The 19901-nt window shown below is 33.1% G+C and overlaps 1 protein-coding gene across 2 annotated transcripts in view; it reads right to left on the bottom strand.

The window, feature by feature from the left end:
- LOC130648416 (dynein axonemal heavy chain 3-like) overlaps positions 1-19901 on the bottom strand; it is a 56806-nt gene that overhangs the window by 13818 nt on the left and 23087 nt on the right. For both annotated transcript variants that reach the window (XM_057454467.1, XM_057454466.1), the window contains exons 32-62: positions 19456-19626; positions 18970-19061; positions 18131-18332; positions 17474-17626; positions 17235-17312; positions 16752-16808; positions 16216-16434; positions 15561-15692; positions 14091-14205; positions 13154-13299; positions 12856-13017; positions 12180-12305; positions 11429-11586; positions 10914-10994; positions 10724-10844; positions 10508-10570; positions 9205-9390; positions 8597-9033; positions 7966-8093; positions 7515-7639; positions 6900-7085; positions 6495-6662; positions 5571-5704; positions 4611-4896; positions 3730-3897; positions 3081-3298; positions 2689-2800; positions 2375-2470; positions 1823-2001; positions 1432-1513; positions 620-821 (exon numbers count right to left, since the gene is read on the bottom strand). In XM_057454467.1, coding sequence (XP_057310450.1) covers positions 620-821; positions 1432-1513; positions 1823-2001; positions 2375-2470; positions 2689-2800; positions 3081-3298; positions 3730-3897; positions 4611-4896; positions 5571-5704; positions 6495-6662; positions 6900-7085; positions 7515-7639; positions 7966-8093; positions 8597-9033; positions 9205-9390; positions 10508-10570; positions 10724-10844; positions 10914-10994; positions 11429-11586; positions 12180-12305; positions 12856-13017; positions 13154-13299; positions 14091-14205; positions 15561-15692; positions 16216-16434; positions 16752-16808; positions 17235-17312; positions 17474-17626; positions 18131-18332; positions 18970-19061; positions 19456-19626 — 4783 coding nt within the window. The remainder of the gene's footprint in view (positions 1-619; positions 822-1431; positions 1514-1822; positions 2002-2374; positions 2471-2688; positions 2801-3080; positions 3299-3729; positions 3898-4610; positions 4897-5570; positions 5705-6494; positions 6663-6899; positions 7086-7514; positions 7640-7965; positions 8094-8596; positions 9034-9204; positions 9391-10507; positions 10571-10723; positions 10845-10913; positions 10995-11428; positions 11587-12179; positions 12306-12855; positions 13018-13153; positions 13300-14090; positions 14206-15560; positions 15693-16215; positions 16435-16751; positions 16809-17234; positions 17313-17473; positions 17627-18130; positions 18333-18969; positions 19062-19455; positions 19627-19901) is intronic.

Below are 19901 nucleotides of genomic sequence, written 5' to 3' on the forward strand. Positions count from 1 at the left end.
GGCTGTCAACGCTAAGCTTAGAGACTAAATTACGATTGTAAACTGAGTCCTTTAAGTAATGTAACATGCTATTTTTTAAATAGAATAAAACGGCATGTGTATGTACTCACTATTTCCCTATGCTGTAAAAGAATTAAGAACACATGGGAGATAATGCAGCACCTATATAGTACATACGCGATAAAAAACAGATCTCATTCGCCCCTTGCAGGTAAAAATACGCTTTTACCAGGACCCCCTTATTGCATACATGCTTTCAAATATAATAACCTCCTTTCTTTGATAAAATTTTCTCATTTAGATTCAATTTTCATCACAATTCTTAAATCTATTTTCATTCTCATTCACCTGCAAGATCACCTTTCAGTAAGTAATCCAAAAAAAGATTTTTTGAAATGTCTACGCATCGAGAAATATACCGAAGTTTTAAATAATAGCAATGTAATAGCTTTTATCGCGCAAAATAAGTTTTAAGGTGGTACAAAAAACATATTTACGTATGTTACCTTAACAACTCGCCCCTCACACTTGTACCCAATAGTACGCTTTTGGCTTGACCCCTTCCTCCCTCCCTTTGTGCGTACGTACTGTGTGGATTGGATGTGCAACAAAAACATACCTTGCGGATCGATCATGAGTGGCCACCTTCTGGTACTGTTCACAATGATACCATTATCTATAGAGAATGCATCTACAGGAAGGCCAGCTATCTGCCAGTCTCGTATTTTCACTGGTTCGCCAAGGGTTGAATTCAATGAAAAATTTGCTGAGCATGGAATTTTGACCTCTTCGCACAGCTTTTTCCATTCACTGATACATTCCTAAATGTATAAACTGTACAATGGAAGAGAAGAGGGATAAAAAGCTTTACTCCATACACATACCCCTCTGCCAGAAAAATAAATAAACCAAGAATAAAATATCACTGTCATAATTTGATCCAGTCATCATAAGGGGAGGAGTTTAAAAATGTGCCGTGTAATAATCAACCCTTGCCTATGACAATATTGAACAATTTTGTGTTAACTATATTCTGTTGTTTAACTTGCGGAATAACTCGCGGGAAAACGTGCGGCATGCCTTATAAGCTCTCCGTAAACACTGGGTATAAACTTAATTCATTTGCACCCACAGATGCTTTAACCCACTTTAAATGGCACCTGTACGTATAAACGTCTATTCTATAGAATTCTATAGAACATGTCAATAGGCGTTAGGATTTTATCTCACTTTCTAATTTCTTGTTAATAAATGAAGAAAGCTAAAATAAACTTTTTAATTTTATCTGTGACTTGGTTCGACTATTATCTAAGTTATGTTTTCACAGAAAAAGGATAAAATACTAAAATGGCTAATAATTTGTTTATTTTTAACTACCAGATCACTACAAATTTTGTTAGTTGAAAAATCTTCCCACAAGAAGTAACCTACATTTCTGAAGTCAACTGTGAATGCACCAAGATAAGCAACTGCACCAGAAGAAAGCAAGACATCACCAGTTAACCGATTGTACCTGGAAACAAAAGTAAAGTTACGTAATGCTTCCCAAAAAACAATTCTCTTTTTTTTGGAAAAAATAGATCTTCTCACAGACACGATTTCTGAATTGTTGCAAATTACTTTTACATATTGGATATGAAAAAGCCCCGAACTTTACGAATATAAAAAAAAAGGAAAACATGTTTTAAAGCATCAAGACTCTGTAGACTTTTTACGGATTAAAAACATTGTATTGCAGATTTTTCGAGTGTAATTCTTTACTTGGGTTTGTCTATGATTAGTTTGTCTATGATTAGTTTTAACTGTGCAATAGCCTACTCACACTCCAGCTAAATTTGCAGCCGTCTCAGTCCATCTTGTTTTCTCACCACCAAGCCCTCCTATCAATTTTTCTGCACGATCGAGCTTCTGTTCGCAGAGAATTATATTAGCTTCTAAGTCCTGCTTCTTCTTTGTCATCAACTCAAGTTCATCGTTCAATGCTTGTAGCTTATCAGACACCTATAAATGATAATTAAAAGCACTCAAAGAAAAGTTTTTGAAATATTCTCGCATTTTAAATCATTGTAAAAGCTTATACGCAGTACGAGAACTTCAGGTTATTATTATAACAAACTATTCAGTTTCCCGCGGAAAAATCCACGGGTACGTCCGTCCTATTTATACCACATTGCGTGCTTTTCGCTACTTGCCATGTTGCACAGAGATAGACATATATGGTTATTATAATATAGGTACAAGAAATGGTCCGAAACTCTTAAATATTGATAGCCCTAAGACTATTAAATTCACGAAACAAGTTTTATTATTTAAAAAACCTTAGACAAAACTTGTCAATCTCTTCCGAATGAGTTTATCACGTTTAACAGAGTACCTCTTTTAACTCAGCTCTCTTTTCGTTCAACTTCGCCATTTGCACGCTAAGTTCTTCTTCTGCTTCAGCGAGTTTTAATTTCTTCGGAGCGACCACCTTTTATTGCAAAAATATACGAAGAAATTGTGTGAAATGATTGAGTATTCTTACACTATTGTCATATTACAAACTTTCTCAAACAAAACAAACTATTTTCGGTACCTTAAAAGCCTTAGAAGAAAATAGCGATAACACATAGAAAATACGGACATATATTTTTGTTCGACAGGATCACAGAATTCTTGGACACCTTGTTATGTAATTATTTTTCTTACCTTAGCAACTCGATCATAAACTTCCATCGCTCGAACCCATTTACACAAACCTTCACAAGCTGTCGAGGCTTGTCGTACAATCTCAGGAACGAATTGATCGTTTGTAGCATATCTAAAAGAAAGATATATTTTTCTTAACAAAAGGTTTATAAAGGGTTTTAGGGGCTGGATTAAGAATGCGTTATGGAGACAAGAAAAAAAGTTAAGTTAGTTGTAAGGTCTTCTCATCAACTCAGTTTGTATGGATTGTGGGCATTTTAATACTCTATAATTCCTGCTTTTTTAAATTTGACCCTTACAGAGACCTTTATGATCTAAATGCTTTGAATGACCAGACAGATGTGCATGAAACATTTTTTAACAGAAAACACATAGTATTTATTGCGGCTTACTTCGCTCTGATGACTTTCATGATAGCAGGAGGGATGTTGTCTTTATCGTATGCTTTCAAACTGTCTAGAAATCTCATGTCGCCTAAGATTTTCTGTGAGGGTCCCCAATAGTCTTCGATCATCTTGCCAGAACCAGACGGATCTGGCTTACGTTCTGGTTTTATACTTTTCATAATACACACAGCTTCCATAACTAGCTTGACAATTCCAGGAGGATTCTGAAGATAAAAAAGAATGAAACATCTAAGGCGGTCATAAAGACAACTATTGCTTTGGCAATTTTATAATGCTTGTAACATTAGTTGCCCAAAAAGTCCACTAACCCTTTGAACATGTTTTTTAAAAAACACCCTTTTCCTGGCCGAAAATAATTAACTGTCCAAAAATCTTAGTTCCAATAGATGACTAAGGAAAAGAACTAGACGGTTCATGTTTGGTACTAGACGGTTCATGTTTGGGACTGTTGGGTAGGCAGTACACTTTAAAAACATGCAGAGCACTCTGGGCGTAAATTTACGTGATCCCTAAATATCGCTATTTTTCAATGATCACTGTCTTTACGTTTTTTAATTACTATTGTATTTCAGTTCTAAAGAAATGAAAGAAATAACAAAAAGTAGAAAACTTAGAATCTGCTAAAGAAAATCACCTTCATTGCTTTCACTTGACTGATATCACTTGGTTTCAATGTATTCAATGCAGATACAGCAGCCTCCAAAGCAGGAATGGCTTCAGCTAGATCAGCTTCACACTCTGATTTAATTCCTTGTGCTACAGCTGCTGCTTCGTTTGCAACAGCCTCATCTGCAGATACAACCTGTCAAATAAATAAGAAAAGATTTAAGTTTACAATCGGCTAAGAAATAGAATGTAGTGAACAGCTATAGGTAGTGACCAAACAATGATTGGAATGTAAAGAGTTCTACTATTTAAGTTTTGAAAAGTATGGCTAATGATGTAATATAGGACATTGCAGGAACTGAGGAAATGGAGGAAATTGCAAGAACTGAGGAAATAGAGGACATTGCAGGAACTGAGAAAATGTAGGACATTGCAGGAACTGAGGAAATGGAGGACATTGCAGGAACTGAAGAAATGAAGGACATTGCAGGAAATGAGGAAATGGAGGAAATTGTAGTAACTGAGGAAATGGAGGACATTGCAGGAACTGAGGAAATAAAGGACATTGCAGGAACTGAGGAAATGGAGGACATTGCAGGAACTGAAGAAATGGAGGACATTGCAGGAACTGAGGAAATGGAGGACATTGCAGGAACTGAGGAAATGGAGGACATTGCAGGAACTGAAGAAATGGAGGACATTGCAGGAACTGAAGAAATGGAGGACATTGCAGGAACTGAAGAAATGGAGGATATTGTAGGAACTAAGAAATGGGATAAGTCATATAAACTGATGCGAATGCTGTTAGTGACAGTACTGCAACATTAAGTTCAAATACAAATGATAAGTGTGTTACTAGATAAGGAGACGTATACATGGTCAGGCACTAATAAACTAACGAACAAGCACCTCTTTCTTCGCCTCAACTTCAACTGTGTCCTGTGCAATCTTCACCATCAGTTTTTCTGTTTCAGCAGACGTTTCCACAAGTTTTGGTTGCAATGCAATCAATTCATCCTTCATAACGCTGACCTGCGACGCAGCAAACTCAAGCTTTTCCAATCCAATGATGTATCGATTCTTTAGCGACATCGTTTCTTCACGTTTGGTACGCAGCAGACTTTTGAAAGTTTGAATAAGTTCAAGATAAGATGTTGGAGTGACGTAATTGTGGCGACGTAGGACTTCGAAGTATCTAAATCATGCAGAAAAAGGACCATTTTACAGCTTATGAAGTCTATTTGGTTGCATAAACGAATCATGTTTTTTAGAGAGAGATCAATCTTTTAAGGAATTAAGTATCTTAATATCGAAAAAGGAAAGTAATTGTCACCATCTGTCAAACAAGGGGAATGAATAAAAGGTAGAAATGAAATCCTGCCTCCTGAAAAGCTAAGCTCATATGAAAGACCTTTGAAAGTGTCTAAGGTTTTTTTTAAAAAAAATATGACTTCATAAACTAGCTTCTAAACATGTAATTGTTGTTATCGAGCATAAACACAGTAGCTAAGTCCTAAAAATTTATGTAAAATGATTTACACTGAATAGCTAAATAATATTTGTAACCCTATATGCCTTAGCACAGATGTTAAATATAACACCTCACCTCACTTCAAAAGCTTTAGAATCAATAAATATTTTTCAAAAAATATACAGATTCCCAGACAACCTTTAAGCTCTGTCATATAAAATGAACTTGATTTTCACCAAAGGTAAACTTTAAGGCCGTGATATTTATAGAGCTAGTTAATAAATTACATCTCAAACCAAGTTATCGTTTATGCAGAAATGCAAAGTACAAAACACAATGTACTGCTTGCATATAGATAAATAAATTCTGTTTTTTTGACAAGATTTGTATAATTTTACCTTTCAGATAGCTTTCTTACACTCTCATGAAATGATTTACACATGACCACTGAAGCATTTCGAACATGCTCTTCCATTTCAACGTCTTGCAAAAATTTATTTGCAACCATTTCTAAAGCGTCATCTGGCCATGCCTGAAAAATATTAGGGTGAGAAAAAAAATCCATTATCTTAAAGTTAAGAGAGTTTATTTTCACAATTTTTTCTGTCATTTGATATGTATTATCAAATGCAGGTCTATTAAGGGAGCTTATCCAGGGGAGAGGGTGAGGGGCTTGGCAGAAAGGATGGGGCATTTGGGAGATGCCTTATTAATTGGTGTAACATTGCTTGTAAACAGGAAACTAATAACACAGATTTTGTCAACAAAAATATATACAAAGGATACTTTCCATTAAACCGTTCACAGACGGAGCTGCCAGCGTTTAAATGTCGATGCTCAACATGCTTAATTTTATCTCCTCATCAGTGCCGATTCAAAAATAGGGTCAGAAAATAGTTTAAGGGTGGGGGTTATTCGGGAATGGGGGCATACTTTCTCATTCGCGGCAAGTTGGCATTGAAACTGAGTGGTGTTTAAGACATTGTTACTGATACTAATTGATGAAAGGCACCTCAATTTCGAAGATTTTTTTGTTTGCTAACAATTTAAAAAGCATTTAAAATGGCATACGCAATAAAGGTTTTTGCATAAAAATTACCCTAAAGTTTCTAGAATGTTCCAGAATTTTCCAAACTTTATCACACGGAATTCTACTACTTTTCTCAGAATTGTCTAATAGATAATCAAACACTAAATTACATGTTGCAAAGACTAGAGTGGCCTAACTAACTAAGGAGAATTTTCTAATTCTTGATTATTTCCCAGCTTTCCTGCAACTTTACATCGCAATATGAAACTAATTACGACTTGTAAACACTCACCTGGAACCAATCAATCGTGCAGCAGTTAATAAGTGAAGGAAACATACGCAAGCGATTTCGAAACGCATCACCAATTGGGCTCATTGCAAGCACAATGTGTAAATTCGATTTGACGCGATCAATAAAGAAGTTGTACATCGCTAGTGGTGTAGCATCAATTTTTCTTCCCTAAAATTATATTTATTGAATAAAAACATGAAAACACAGGACCTACAAGTAGATAAACACATTTTTGCAAATTATTTGCATCTCAGGTTTTAAGATTTGTTTTTGTTGTACTTCTTTATATCAACTCTCCAACGTCAACGGTGGGGTATATATCTTAATGGGTCGATAGCCAAAATTTTATAAAATAAAACAGAAAATAGGAATATTGGTTGATTCTCAATCACATAGAACGTTCACCTCCAATCTAGCAACTCCCTGCATTTTTTCAATAACTTCAGCCTTTTCGTCACTTGCAAAAATATTCGGCACATCGCCAGTGTTCAAGATCATGTTGATATCCTCCACAAATGATTCTTCTTTGATTTGGTTATCGCTAAACAGGAATACTGTCGACTTCCCTTCCACGCCAGATTTTATAAGGAGCTGAATGCAAAACAATTTTTATACTGAATCAAAGACTTTGTGAAAACCAAGGATTCTTTTTTTAAAAAGAAGGTATTTTGTCCATGTTTTAAGTAACAATAGTAAGCCTTGTGCTAAGAGCTATAGTCCAGCATTGTATGAAAAGTAGCGATTCCAGGACATGTTTTGGACATAACTTCGCACGTTAAAAAAAAAAAGTTACAACTGTTGAAATAATTATCACACAATAAATAAAATGTAGGCGCCATCAGACGAATGAAAGAAACGTAGAACAAACCGCATTCGAGTTATTATATTGACTGTTCAACGATTAAATAAACACACGATAATCATAAACTAATATAATGCATGTGGGGGGCAGTTACTTTCAATGGTAATCGGTACAATGGTGTTAAGTGAATAAAGCTTTTTCCCTAGTAAACTGCCTACCTTCTTTAAGTCATCTCTCCAATCAGTTTTGGAATAACTTTTAGTGATTTCGATTTGAAATAGATCGTAGTCAGCCATATGTGCAGCCAATTTTGTGACACTTTGACGCCCACTTCCACCAATACCTGAAATGAGAAATAATTTGAACATATTAGTAGAGGGTATTTTGAACAAATTTTCTTGTATACATAATAAAGGATAGGAACTGGTTTTAGAATAAATTGTTGCAAAAAAAATCTCAAAATAACAAATGATATAGCGAGAACTTTAGTGACATAAATTAAAATGGAACAACTAAAGATAAAAAAAATTTTTCTAAATTTCTTTGTAAGCAAAGTTTAAAGAAGTCGTCAATTTTGTAACAAAAATTAATTCACCGTAGCATAAGAAAAATCAAAATGTAAAACTCAGGTCACACAAGCAGGTTAATAAACAGTAAACCACAGCATACCAACTAGCAAAGCATGCCCATTGGCTTGCTTAAGAACACGCGAAACTCTTGACACATGCTCAATGGCAAACTTAAACATCACCAATGACATGGGAGCTTTGCTCATCAAATTATATTCATCTAAATATCTAAAAATAAACACGAAACAGAAACAATGGCAAAATTTTGCATAAACACATAATTTCCGGCCACGTTTTGATTTAGGTTATTGAAATAGGTTAAAATCCACAGACAAACGCCAATTTGTAGATAATCAACTTAGAAAATAAAAAAATGTAAAATTTGCCAAAAAAAGGAAACCTATTCGCACTTCACTGCTGTCTACTCTGTAACCAACTACCATGGAAATTTTTCTTTTTCCTTCTTTTGTTGATGCAAAAAAATTAAAGGCAGAGTTTGCATTTTTAATGTCATGTTTTTTGTTGCTTTAAGACGGAAAATATAGTAGTTGTATGACAATTAAATGATGCAATGAGGATATTCAGACGCGTTGGACTGCTTTTCCAACATTATATAAAATCTAAAGGATTTTATAACTTTAGTTTTAAATAATTTGTCTTTCTCTACGAAAGTTTCCTGTATTTTTAAAAAGGACAACCTATTTCCATCAACAAAACACAACATTACTTACGATTCTATCCGAGATGTTAAAGTATCTATTTCAGTGACTTCGTTGTATATTTTATCTGGAGAATCTGGATTCATGTAATCGCCAAAGAAGAGAGAGCGCACATGATCATCAGTGAGTTTTCCACTAGGAACAAGATGTTTTAGTAATGCATTGATATCCTTATTAAACTGCTTCTTTGTCGTTTCTCCAATGAGGTTGAAAAAAAACAACCGGTCAGATTCATCAATGAGACGGTCGTAAAACACTCGGTAAACCTCATGGACCCACAGTCGAATAAGTTTGTCTCCGTCTTCCATATGTGAGCTAGGTACCAGCAGCACACCTCTCACAACTCTTGAAAAATCTCGCAAATTGAACACATAATGTGATTTTGTAGGGGTGGGCAGGAAGTTGCCAATAGCTGCTTTGTACACCTGCATGGTTGCCATAACAACAATCTAAATATTTCGAAACTGCGTAGTGAAGAGATTGTTCCAGTTACAGTATTAGAAGAGATAGTATGCTCAAACATGTGGAATGCAAAAAAATCCTTAAAATATTTCACACACTTTCACAGCCCTATAGTCCTTGTTGTTTGTTGCACCTGCAGGAAAATGTAAAAAGCTTACCTTCCCCAGTCTTACAAAGGATGTATCAAAACCATTACTGAAGTGCCAATCACATATCGATGAGAATATTTTCGTTAATGTATTGTCATCGAAATCTGCAATTGATATCACATTCATGTGACGTGTAAATCTATCTGTGATGTCGTTACGTCCTCCTCCAGGTGGACACATAGCTGTGACAAGCAGCTAAAAAAATTGTATAATACATCTTAAGAAGTCATAGTAGTCATTACGTCGTCTCTTGGTAGGGCACAAAGAAGATGAAAAACACTAAAAATTAAGATTCACTTTGTGTATAGTACACTTTCTGTGGTCTAAACAGGATTTTTATACTTGCCAAAAACTTTCCCACAACAAAGTAAAAATATACCTAAATATAGTTTTTAAAATAGTTTTTAAGAGAGGATAGCAACCTCAATTTTGAGATTATGACAGGATTTGTACATTCAATACCACAAAATAGTCAAAATATTTTATTTGTGTTTATTCTCAAAAAATGTGCAAGTACAAAATCGAATTATCCTGTATGCGAGCCTCAACTGAGAGACGTTGCTACACCATTTTAAATTGGCATGTCTATTTACAGTGGCATTTCGCAAGTACATTTACGTAAGTTCGACAAGTTCACTCTTTAAAATGTCTTTACAAAGCAAATCTTAAATAGATTCATAATTTATTTCAGATATTTGAGGAAAGCAAGCTAGCGCTTCCTTAAGACATCCATTGCTTTTCAATTTAACTACATTTAAAAAATATAAACTTTTGCAGATTCAAAATTATGACGACGGAAGATATCAATAATTTTGTACAGCTAATATTTTATCTTAAAATCTTGAAATGTAAACATCTTAATTGTCACCCAAATCTACCTTTAAACAAAACAGTCAACGACCTTAATTGCTATAATCTTTAGTTAACCAGCTACGGAGCAACAAAATGTTTCATGTTTTAGAAAAGCAAAAATGTTCTAAAAATGGTAGATAACCGTTATTCCTGAAGATACAACTATTAGTTGTTGGGGAGATGGTGTAGCGCTTGTACACATAGGGTTTCAGGTTCGAGTCCCCACTCTGGTGCACTTTAAATGTAGTGTTGTCACCCCATTTGGTGCCATCTACTCACCGCTAGCCAGCTTATGTGGCAGGAAAGCAAGTTAGAGCAATGCTATGCGTATCTAGATATCTCTGGTGGTAATGTAACATAGTTACAGACGGAGGGGAAGGAAGAGCCAGCCATTAGGATGGAATCCCCGAGAACGTTAAAACTTCCTGACTTACTTACTTACTAGCTTTAACAGACTTACCACATCATCAAGAATTATAGTTGAGGTGTCTTTCAAATCATACCAATTTTTATGATCTATCCACTGAAATAAACATGAAACAATTAATATAGATTTGCTCTGTTCTCAGAATCAATAAAATATTACACTACACTTATTCTAAGCATAAAGATTCACCTATAGAATTAGACTAGTTAGACGAAACATCATAGCATCAAAAAAAGAAACATTACAGACCTGTCTTAACAACTCGATCGGTGGTTGAGCACCATACTTTTCTTTGGCTGGCATATTTAAATCATCGACAAAAACAACACATCTTTTTCCCGGTGGTGGACCATACACACCCTTGCGACGCCTAATATAAAAAGTCAGTGATCATAATTTACAAAATATATATTTACAAAGAGATAAGAGACATACATACCTATCAAGTTTAGACATAATTATGTCTTGAGTTTGCTGTGCACTTGTCCGTGCTGAGAAATTAACATTGATTGGAATATACCTAAATAAACGATCATTTTTCACATTTATACACATAACTTTTTAATTTTTTGTCACCGAAACATCAATTTTTTCATCGTAGACCTCACGAGAATCTATGCAGTAAAATGTTGTGATAAAAAAACTCCTAATTATTGAATATTATATAGCTCAACAAACAGCTTTTGGTACAACAGAACCTGGTAATTAGAACCTATACTGATAGCAATATCAACTGGAATTGAGTATATTACCTTGAGGAAATAATCACGCCTCAAATATATTATTTCATTTCATCTGCAACAAAGATGTCACACATGGGTTTATTTGAAATTTATTTTTATAGTACGGAAGATCCATTCTGAAATTTTTTATCGCAGATGCAAATACAGTGACGCTGTTCCTGAAAATTCTTCTTTATAAACACAATTAAGATCATTACAAACTCAAACTAACTTGTCTCTAGGTAATTTTACAAGATGATCATTGGTGATGGCTGATTTACCAGTCCCAGTGTTGCCAACAAACATCATTGGGCAATCGTGAGATATAAACGTATTCAAGAAATATGTTTGTCGCACAGTTTCATCAGTATTAATGATTAACTCGTTCACCTATGATAAGTTTTGTAAGACATTTTCGGCTAACACGTCAACAATTGATACCTACAACAACAACTTCAAAACAACTCAAGGGTGATTAGTAAAATTTATTCCAGGACTAGAGGGTGTTTTGAGATGGTTGTGAAAGGATAACTAAAGGATTTGTTCGATATTTTTTACTGTAATTAACGAGTTTTGATAAGATTCTGCTGTGGTTCGAATTTTACTAAACTGTACAAAAAGGTTTGCAGAGGTGTTCAAAACTGGAAAAATGAAGGATTAAAAAGCTTTACTACCTAAATAGTGTTGGAAGGTTTATTGGATTTCAGCAATAATTACCTTTTGACACAAAAGTCTTTCCTCTCAAAAAAGACATCATACTTTTAACTTTTATACCTGCATTGTGTAGTTACTACATTCAATGCATAACAAAACAACAATTATCAATATCTGATGGATTAGATGTAGCATTTTAATTTCTATTTCTTATTAAGTGTCAAACGAGTGTCAACATTTTATACAGTGCTGTTGCATCAAATGAATTATGTTGTGCTAGTTTGACCAGTGTTTCATTTGGGTGAAGAAGAAAAATACATCCATCTGACCTTCGCATTCTTTGAAATAACCAAACTGCTCTTGTTGATGGTGTCAAGCCATCGGGACCAAGAACCATTTGCATGTTTTACAAACACATAGTCATAGATCATGCCAGCTTCAGGAAATAAGTTATGCTAGAAAAAAGGGTTGTATTAAACAGAACAACGGGTGGCAAATAAGAACATTTTGACGGCACGAAGATCTGTAGATCTACACTATACAAAATTTCAAGAACATCAATGTCTCTTTTTAAAATTTGTAAAATAAATGTACAATCCTGGGCAAAATATAATAACACAAAGCTGAAAATTTTGAAATCGTCCCACAATTAGTTACACAGGCTATTCTAATATTAGGTTCTAATGCCAGCATGACCCGAATCTCAAGGCCTTATGGGCCCTGACATGGATCATTCCAAAAAGCAGGTGTTTTAGAAAGTGTGACCAGTTGCAGAGAAGAGCGTAAATGACTCACTTTCTGCTTGTGGTTATATTAAAAATAAGTCTGTTGTGGCAATATTTTAAATCAAGATTGTAGTACTAGCATGAAACTTATCATGGATGCAGTCATTTTTTAAAATTTGTGTAAATATTAATTTAAAATCATAATTTTTAAGGGGATTTTAAACTACCTCTCTCTCTCTCTATATATAGATTTTTAAAGAAATACATAAATTACACATACCTTCCCAATCTTTAGATGTTTTGGTTTTGGATGAGATTGGTCATGTCCAGTGATTAACTGGCGATAGAATTCATCAAACTTCACACGGCCATTTCCATCTACTAGTGCGCCAAGAGACCATACCAATGCAAATATAAACAAACTGGCTAGCCATGACATGATCTAAAACGAAGCAGACTGAAATCAGGGATCACAATCATAAAATAATGATGTAAAATCCTTCACGAAGATTTTAATGTTTACATTTTTTTATCTATCTTTGATGGGAAAAAACAATTCCCAATTTTTGTTACCTTACCTGGCCTGATGACATTCTCTGTGAACCTTCAGCTGTTCCCTGGCCTCTGATTTCATCAAGAAGACATTTATACAATGTCATGAAACTTTTCGCAAGAAACATTGGAGACATTGAAATGATTAATTTGCATTCATGACGGATAAAATCTAAATAAATTAATTATTAGTATTGGTGTATATCAGGTGGAGCTACCATAATCCTTTTAAGTCCCATGCTTATTTTATTCAGTGTCTTCTATTTTTGTGCTTCAAATTTTCAAGCACCCATTCAAAATTAATATTTGGACAAAATTTAATGCAAATATATTTAGAAAAAAATCGATGACTGAAAAGCTTACAAAATAAAATCATGTAAATTTCTTTATTATATAATCCTTTGCAATTCTGATTAATAATGAATAAAAAAATTACTGTCACTCCAAAAGGATCCAAACTTGTCTACATACAAGTAGACATTTTTAATTAATCCAGGCTTAGACCTAATATGATTGTTGAAAAAATGAAAAACACTTTTAAAAAAAATGATGTTTTTAGTATTTTTCTGAGTACCCTCTAATCAATTTTCGCACACCCTTAATCTTGAAGGATTTTTTTTTGCAAAAACACTTAATGTCAAAATTAGGCTGAATAAGATATTGTTGTTTACGGTAGAGATATTAATTGGTTGACATAAAGTTTTGAAGTATCTTGAACATATAAGCGACTGAGTAAACAGTGTTTCAAAGGGTAACAGCAGATAAATTGATATGTATTTAAAAAAAAAACACTTTATATAAAAAATAAAAATGTACGAAGCTTTTCGTGACAGTGTTACATTATCAGATGAATTTGTTTTGCAACTAATGTTATAAGTATTTGGTAAATCACAAATTTAAAAGCAGCAGATTTTGTGGATTTCATCTTAAACTTCTCTAGGATTGACAAAACCAATAACAAACCTAGCGAAGGTTGCATTAACCACTCAAATAAATCTCTAACAAAGTGAACTTGGTCTTTATTTAAAAAGTCTGAAAGTTCATCCAAATAAGATTCCATGAAAGGTTTCCAGCCAAGCTAAAGAAAAATTAAAAGCAGTAAAAACTAATAATCAAAGTGTCAAACAGAAGATTTAATAATCTTAACAGGCCCACGTACTTATATTAAAAAACCATTTATGGCTATGTATAGCAGATTCAGTCAGAGTCTGTGCATTAAAACTTATAGGCTCCTACTGGACAAATTTAATACCTAGATTATTGAAAAAAAATAAAACTCGCAGGCCTCAGAAGTACTAAATTGATATGACTGATAGTAATTGGGTGTTTCATAAACATTAATTTTTGAAATTAAAAAGAATTATTTTCTCCTGTGTGTTAATTTTTGCAAACTGCAGAAAATGAATGTTTGACTTGGTAATTACTAATAATACTGCATTATGCAACTTGGGCTATTGGTCTGTGTGAGAACCCACGAAAAACCACCAATATAATATTTTCTATGTGCATCCTCTAACTGCAAGTAATGCTGGTAGTAACAGAAGAGATTGCAATCTTACGCACACCCAATTGCAATCTCACCACAAATTATAAATAAAACTGAAGTTTTAGATTTTATCCGGAGGAGGGGCTTTCTGCAAACTGAACTTGTTTTCTACTTCATAAGATTATGATTCTGATAAACTTCTTTAACAATAGTTAGTAGTATTTTAAAACATTTCAACAACAAATTTTCAACTTAGAATCCACGCATAATATTGAAAATAGCAACTTAAATGTGTAAGCAAAAATTTATTGGTTGTAATCTGGAATTTTTTTTTCAAATAATTCACCAAACAAAGATGTGCTATTTCTCATTATCATAAAGTGAAAAGTGAGTCATCTTCGAATAACACAGGTTTTTTTTATTTTGTAGGCATAATGTCGTTTTTTTTGCATGTTGAAACACAGCGCCTCTGCTCCCTACATGAAGAATGGGGCAGGGGCTGATCCAGAAATTTATTTTGGGTGTCGATAGCGCCGTAGATAAAAAACTTTTCGGGCAACAAAAATACATGGCTTTAGCATATCATATTTTTTTTAGTATAGAACATAGTTTCTTCATGAAAATATATCTTCTCTGTGATTGAAGATATATATAAATATATTATGAGATATAAAATATCCTGAAAGTAAGAAATAATGCAATTCTCAAGCATTTTAAATTATGTGTTTCTAAGTTGGACGCCCATATTAGATGTCCCCAAAATTGGTATACTGATGTCCAAATTGGCTTGGACATCAGTATACCAATTTTTCTCCAAGGTGGAGAACCCTAAAAATGGCAAGAACTAGATGATGATCAACTAAATAATTCTTTGATACTTCAAGTTGAATAAGGATCATGGATAAAATTTGTGGTCTGTTAATATTGTTATAAGAAAGAACACCTACCTGATGAGGTTCAAGGTATATCATTCCACAGCGACTAACAGTAGCAGGAGAAGCTTGCTCCAAGTCGGATGTTTCAAAAATTAAACTCTGTTTGTTATTCATTTGAATAATTTCACCACTCATTAAGCAAAGCTAAAACAAAAACAAAAGACAAAATCATATATATCTGAAATAAAACGTTGGCTGTATTTCAATAAATTACTTGTGGCTTAAGCAAAATTTAGCAACACAAAATGGAGTTAAACCATACATCCCCAAAGCCGGATTAAACCACCCCTCGTTTTGCTAACAATAATTGGTTAATGACGTCATCAAAGTTCTTTTAAATTCTGATATCTCCTTAACAATTTTTAAAAACACATGATCCTATACATTAATTTTATCAACAGAACAAGTTTTACGCAATGGAAAGAACAACCAATTTCCAAATTAAAAATTTGTATATGAACATGATCAGCATATATCAATAACTGTTTGCTCTCAGATCCGGTGAATTATTCAACAGATCATTTAACTAGTGATAACCTAATATCTTAAAATCTATTTCATACTAGGCTTTATTTCTAATAAAAATATAAGCATATTAATTCTTTAGAATTTCTCTCTGCAGCATAAATTGGTAACATATCATTGTTTACGAATTAAATGTTATCACCTTTTTGTTGTCGTCTAGAACAGTGTTCATATTTTCAATCCACACTGCATCAACAGGCCCATCAAACAATATCCATTTCCTATCGTCAGTTTGAGAAGCTGCTTGTTCACGAAATGAAACAGCAAGTACACCATCTGACCATTCGTGAGAGACTGGATCGAAGTTGCCATAAAGTTGGCCCATTTTAATAGATTTTGGATTGATAATTTTGTACTTCACCTACATAAAAAGTTATTAAACTTTTGATATTAAACGCTTTTCTCAATTTTTTTTTAAATTTTTGACCCCAGGAAATGTAAACAAAGTCTATTTCATTTTTCAACTTGATATTATTACTGAACCTTAAAGACGATTAAAAAATGTAGCAGTGTATCACAAAAACAATGTTTCGTAATGACAAACAAGTAAAACCTGTGAATATAACCTGCAAACACAGTATGTGCACTGTCCTGCAGTCAAGGTAAAATGGTTTTAGTAAAACTTTTCACTTTGCTTACTTATATACGAATTAATACAAAAGAATGAAAAAAAAACACCTTAAAAAAGTCTTGAACTTCCATTTTTTCTAAATCTTCCATAGCATCAGCAAGTACCTGTAAATAGGCAACCGTCAATATATCTGAAATTCCTAAAAAAGCTTTATATATTTATTTAGTAATAGCAGAACAATAACATTTGAACGAACAGAAAGTTACATTATTATAGATGAACATTTCTCGAATGACGATGGTATCAAATTTAATTTGCAATAATTAGAGTTGTACATGTCTTTGTCTTCAAATATAATGAAAGTGTCTTGAACATAGCAATATGAATGTGATAATTTTGCAACTCTTTGAATACCTAATACTGTATCCTATCCTTCACGTAAAAGGAAATATTTTGTTTCAAAAAATTGTGCTTGATCTTGTGGAACAAATTTATGATTGTTGTATGTCGTATCAAAAGTACAATTGTTTCTAAACGAGTAAAGAGAGCCATGTTTTTTCCTGTATAACATTTTAACAATTAAAACAAACCTTATAAGCTTTTGTTTTTCCACCGAGAGGTTCTCCAACAATCATAAAACCATGACGAACAATCATCATTTCATAGATCTGAAAGTGTATATTAAAAACATTTTTGTGTTGGAGTTAGCTAGAAAACTATTCACAAAGCTATGACAAACAAGAAGAATGTAATGCTGAAAACATTGTATTATTTTAATACTACGTGCATATTACCTTGATAGGTTTTCAAAAAGGTACAAAAAATGTACCTGGATGATTTTTTTCAAATACCAATCCGTTGCTTGTAAACCATACTTCTTACAGTTGCTCACCATTGCATCCATCAGTGCACCATAATCTGGGTTGGGCCATGAAGTTCCAGGAAAAAGATCAGATATGATGCCTTCAAACAAAGGCACATCCTATAAGTAAGGATGTATATGAACAAATACTAAATTTCATCAAACAGTCAACTTCCAATAGAGATAAAAAAAAGGAGGCCTGGGACGAGCAAACAAGTGTCATTTTGGCAAAACAAATTATGTTAATCAATTCACTTTTATAATATCGATGCATTGATAAAGTTTGAATGTACATCCCTTAACACAGGTCTAAAATAACTGATCACAGAAAATGTCAAAGTTTGCTATTACTTAAATATAACGTCATAATTATGCAGCATAATTAAATCTAAAATTCTTTAAGTTTGAATATTTTGAGAAAGAAAAAAGGTTTTTAAAAAGACTTGTCCAACATCATTTTATACCTTGGATTCCCTTTAAGCATTGATAGGTATATATTTCTTAAAACTGAAATATTGGACTTTTGAACACAATAGCAGACAAAAAATATTTTCCATAGAAAACAAAACGACAAACAACTTAACTAATAAAATCCTTTCTAAAAGAATGAGTTTAATAACTTACCTGTGACAAAAACTTTGCCAAATTGACTTCCAAAATAGCACGCAAAACTAATTCACTTTCATCATCATTAGGCAACCTCAGTTTCAAGTTTCCTGCTGCAGTTAACACAGACTTTACAGCACGCATACCATAATCATAATGAGACTGGGAAGAAAGTTGTTCTGAGCATAGTTTGTAAGTCTCAACAATTTTCACAGCAAGTCTTAAAAAAGAAAAACAGATATTACAATCCTGAAAAAACCTATTTGATACTGGTTAGAAAATTTTAACTAAAAGTCATAAAAGAAAGAAACTTTATTCATTACCCCCGGTTAAAAGTTTAGGTCAACTTGATAAATTAGTTGATGACACCATAAATATCATTTTATTTATTTACCTTAACTATATTATTATTGTGTCAACTTGCCTTAAAGAGTTTTTACATATAGAAAAAAGCCTTTATATATCCAATTGCTGATTAACTGCCAACGTGGTAACATTTTTTTTGCTAACGTTAACACATTTTAATTGAAAAGGCTGAAATTTCATCATGTAAGAAGCAAACAAAAGAATTTTCGATAACTACTCTTTTTTTCGCAGTTTTCATCTAATACGTAAAGGTCTGGTAACTAATGGAAATTCTGAATGGTTTGGTTGTAGTTATGTTTTAGTAGGACAGTTGGTTTGAAGACCCACACGTCTTAATTATTAAACAAAAAATTTTAAAAATTGAACCAAAGTTAATTCCTTCCATACGAAATACTGCAAGTTTTCAAATATTGCAGTTCAACCAGTACAATCTAAGTACCAATACTGTACACTGTTGAGAATAACCGTTGTTAAACATGATTCAAACTTACGCTCTTGCATTGACAAATCCCATCGAATAAAGTGAAATTTCTGAAATGAGAGAATAGTCTGGAACCATCATTGCAACAGTTCTGAACAAGACCTAAACAAATGAGATTAAAAAGCTCAACACATTTCAACATTGGCAAACATGCATTTGTTTTATGTCACTTGAACATAAGCATCCGTTTTTTAATTTTGTTAACTTTTAAAAATCTGCAAATAATCTTAAAAAATAAAGTCTTTTTACTACAGTATAAAACTTATTTATTTTAGTTTGAATGTCACTTTTATGATATATTTAATCATGTCCTATTAAGCCAAATCGCATAAACTACACTGAGACTTCATCTGTAATCTTGTATCTTTATTAATTTTTTGTAAATCCTGTTTCTTAGGTTTATATCTTCTTGATTTTAAAAGAATAGACCTAAGCCGCATCCTTATTTTGTCACTATATTCATTGCAGCAGCTGTCACAGACTTGAAAGGACATACTTTTAGATTATCAGGTAACTCCTGTCTACCAGCATACCCAGGATTCATTGTGATAAACATGGTACATGTTGGGTTGAGAACAAGCTCAGTCCCTTCAAAAAGAAAGGTTTTGCAATGTGAGGCTATTGCGCGTTGTATGGTTAAGATCTGCTGAGCAACCACTGATAATACCTAAAAAAAGATGTACCAAAAACCTAGAACTTGAGTATTAAGCTGGATTTGAATAGCCATTTAAAAGTGTAAAAAAAATAATATTAAAATTGGCGAAGTGGTTGAGCTGAGTTTTAGTTGGCAGATAGAAAAAAGCATGCTAACAGTTGCCACTTTTCAGCCAAAGAGTCTATGTGACAACATTTAAAAAAAATTCAAAATTAGTGTAAAAAATATTTAAAATCAAGAAGAAAATTATAAAGCAGAACAAGGTTGTATTGGTTACAGATACTTAT

This window comes from Hydractinia symbiolongicarpus, chromosome 7, assembly GCF_029227915.1.
Source record: "Hydractinia symbiolongicarpus strain clone_291-10 chromosome 7, HSymV2.1, whole genome shotgun sequence".
In the NCBI taxonomy this organism is placed as follows: Eukaryota; Metazoa; Cnidaria; class Hydrozoa; order Anthoathecata; family Hydractiniidae; genus Hydractinia; species Hydractinia symbiolongicarpus.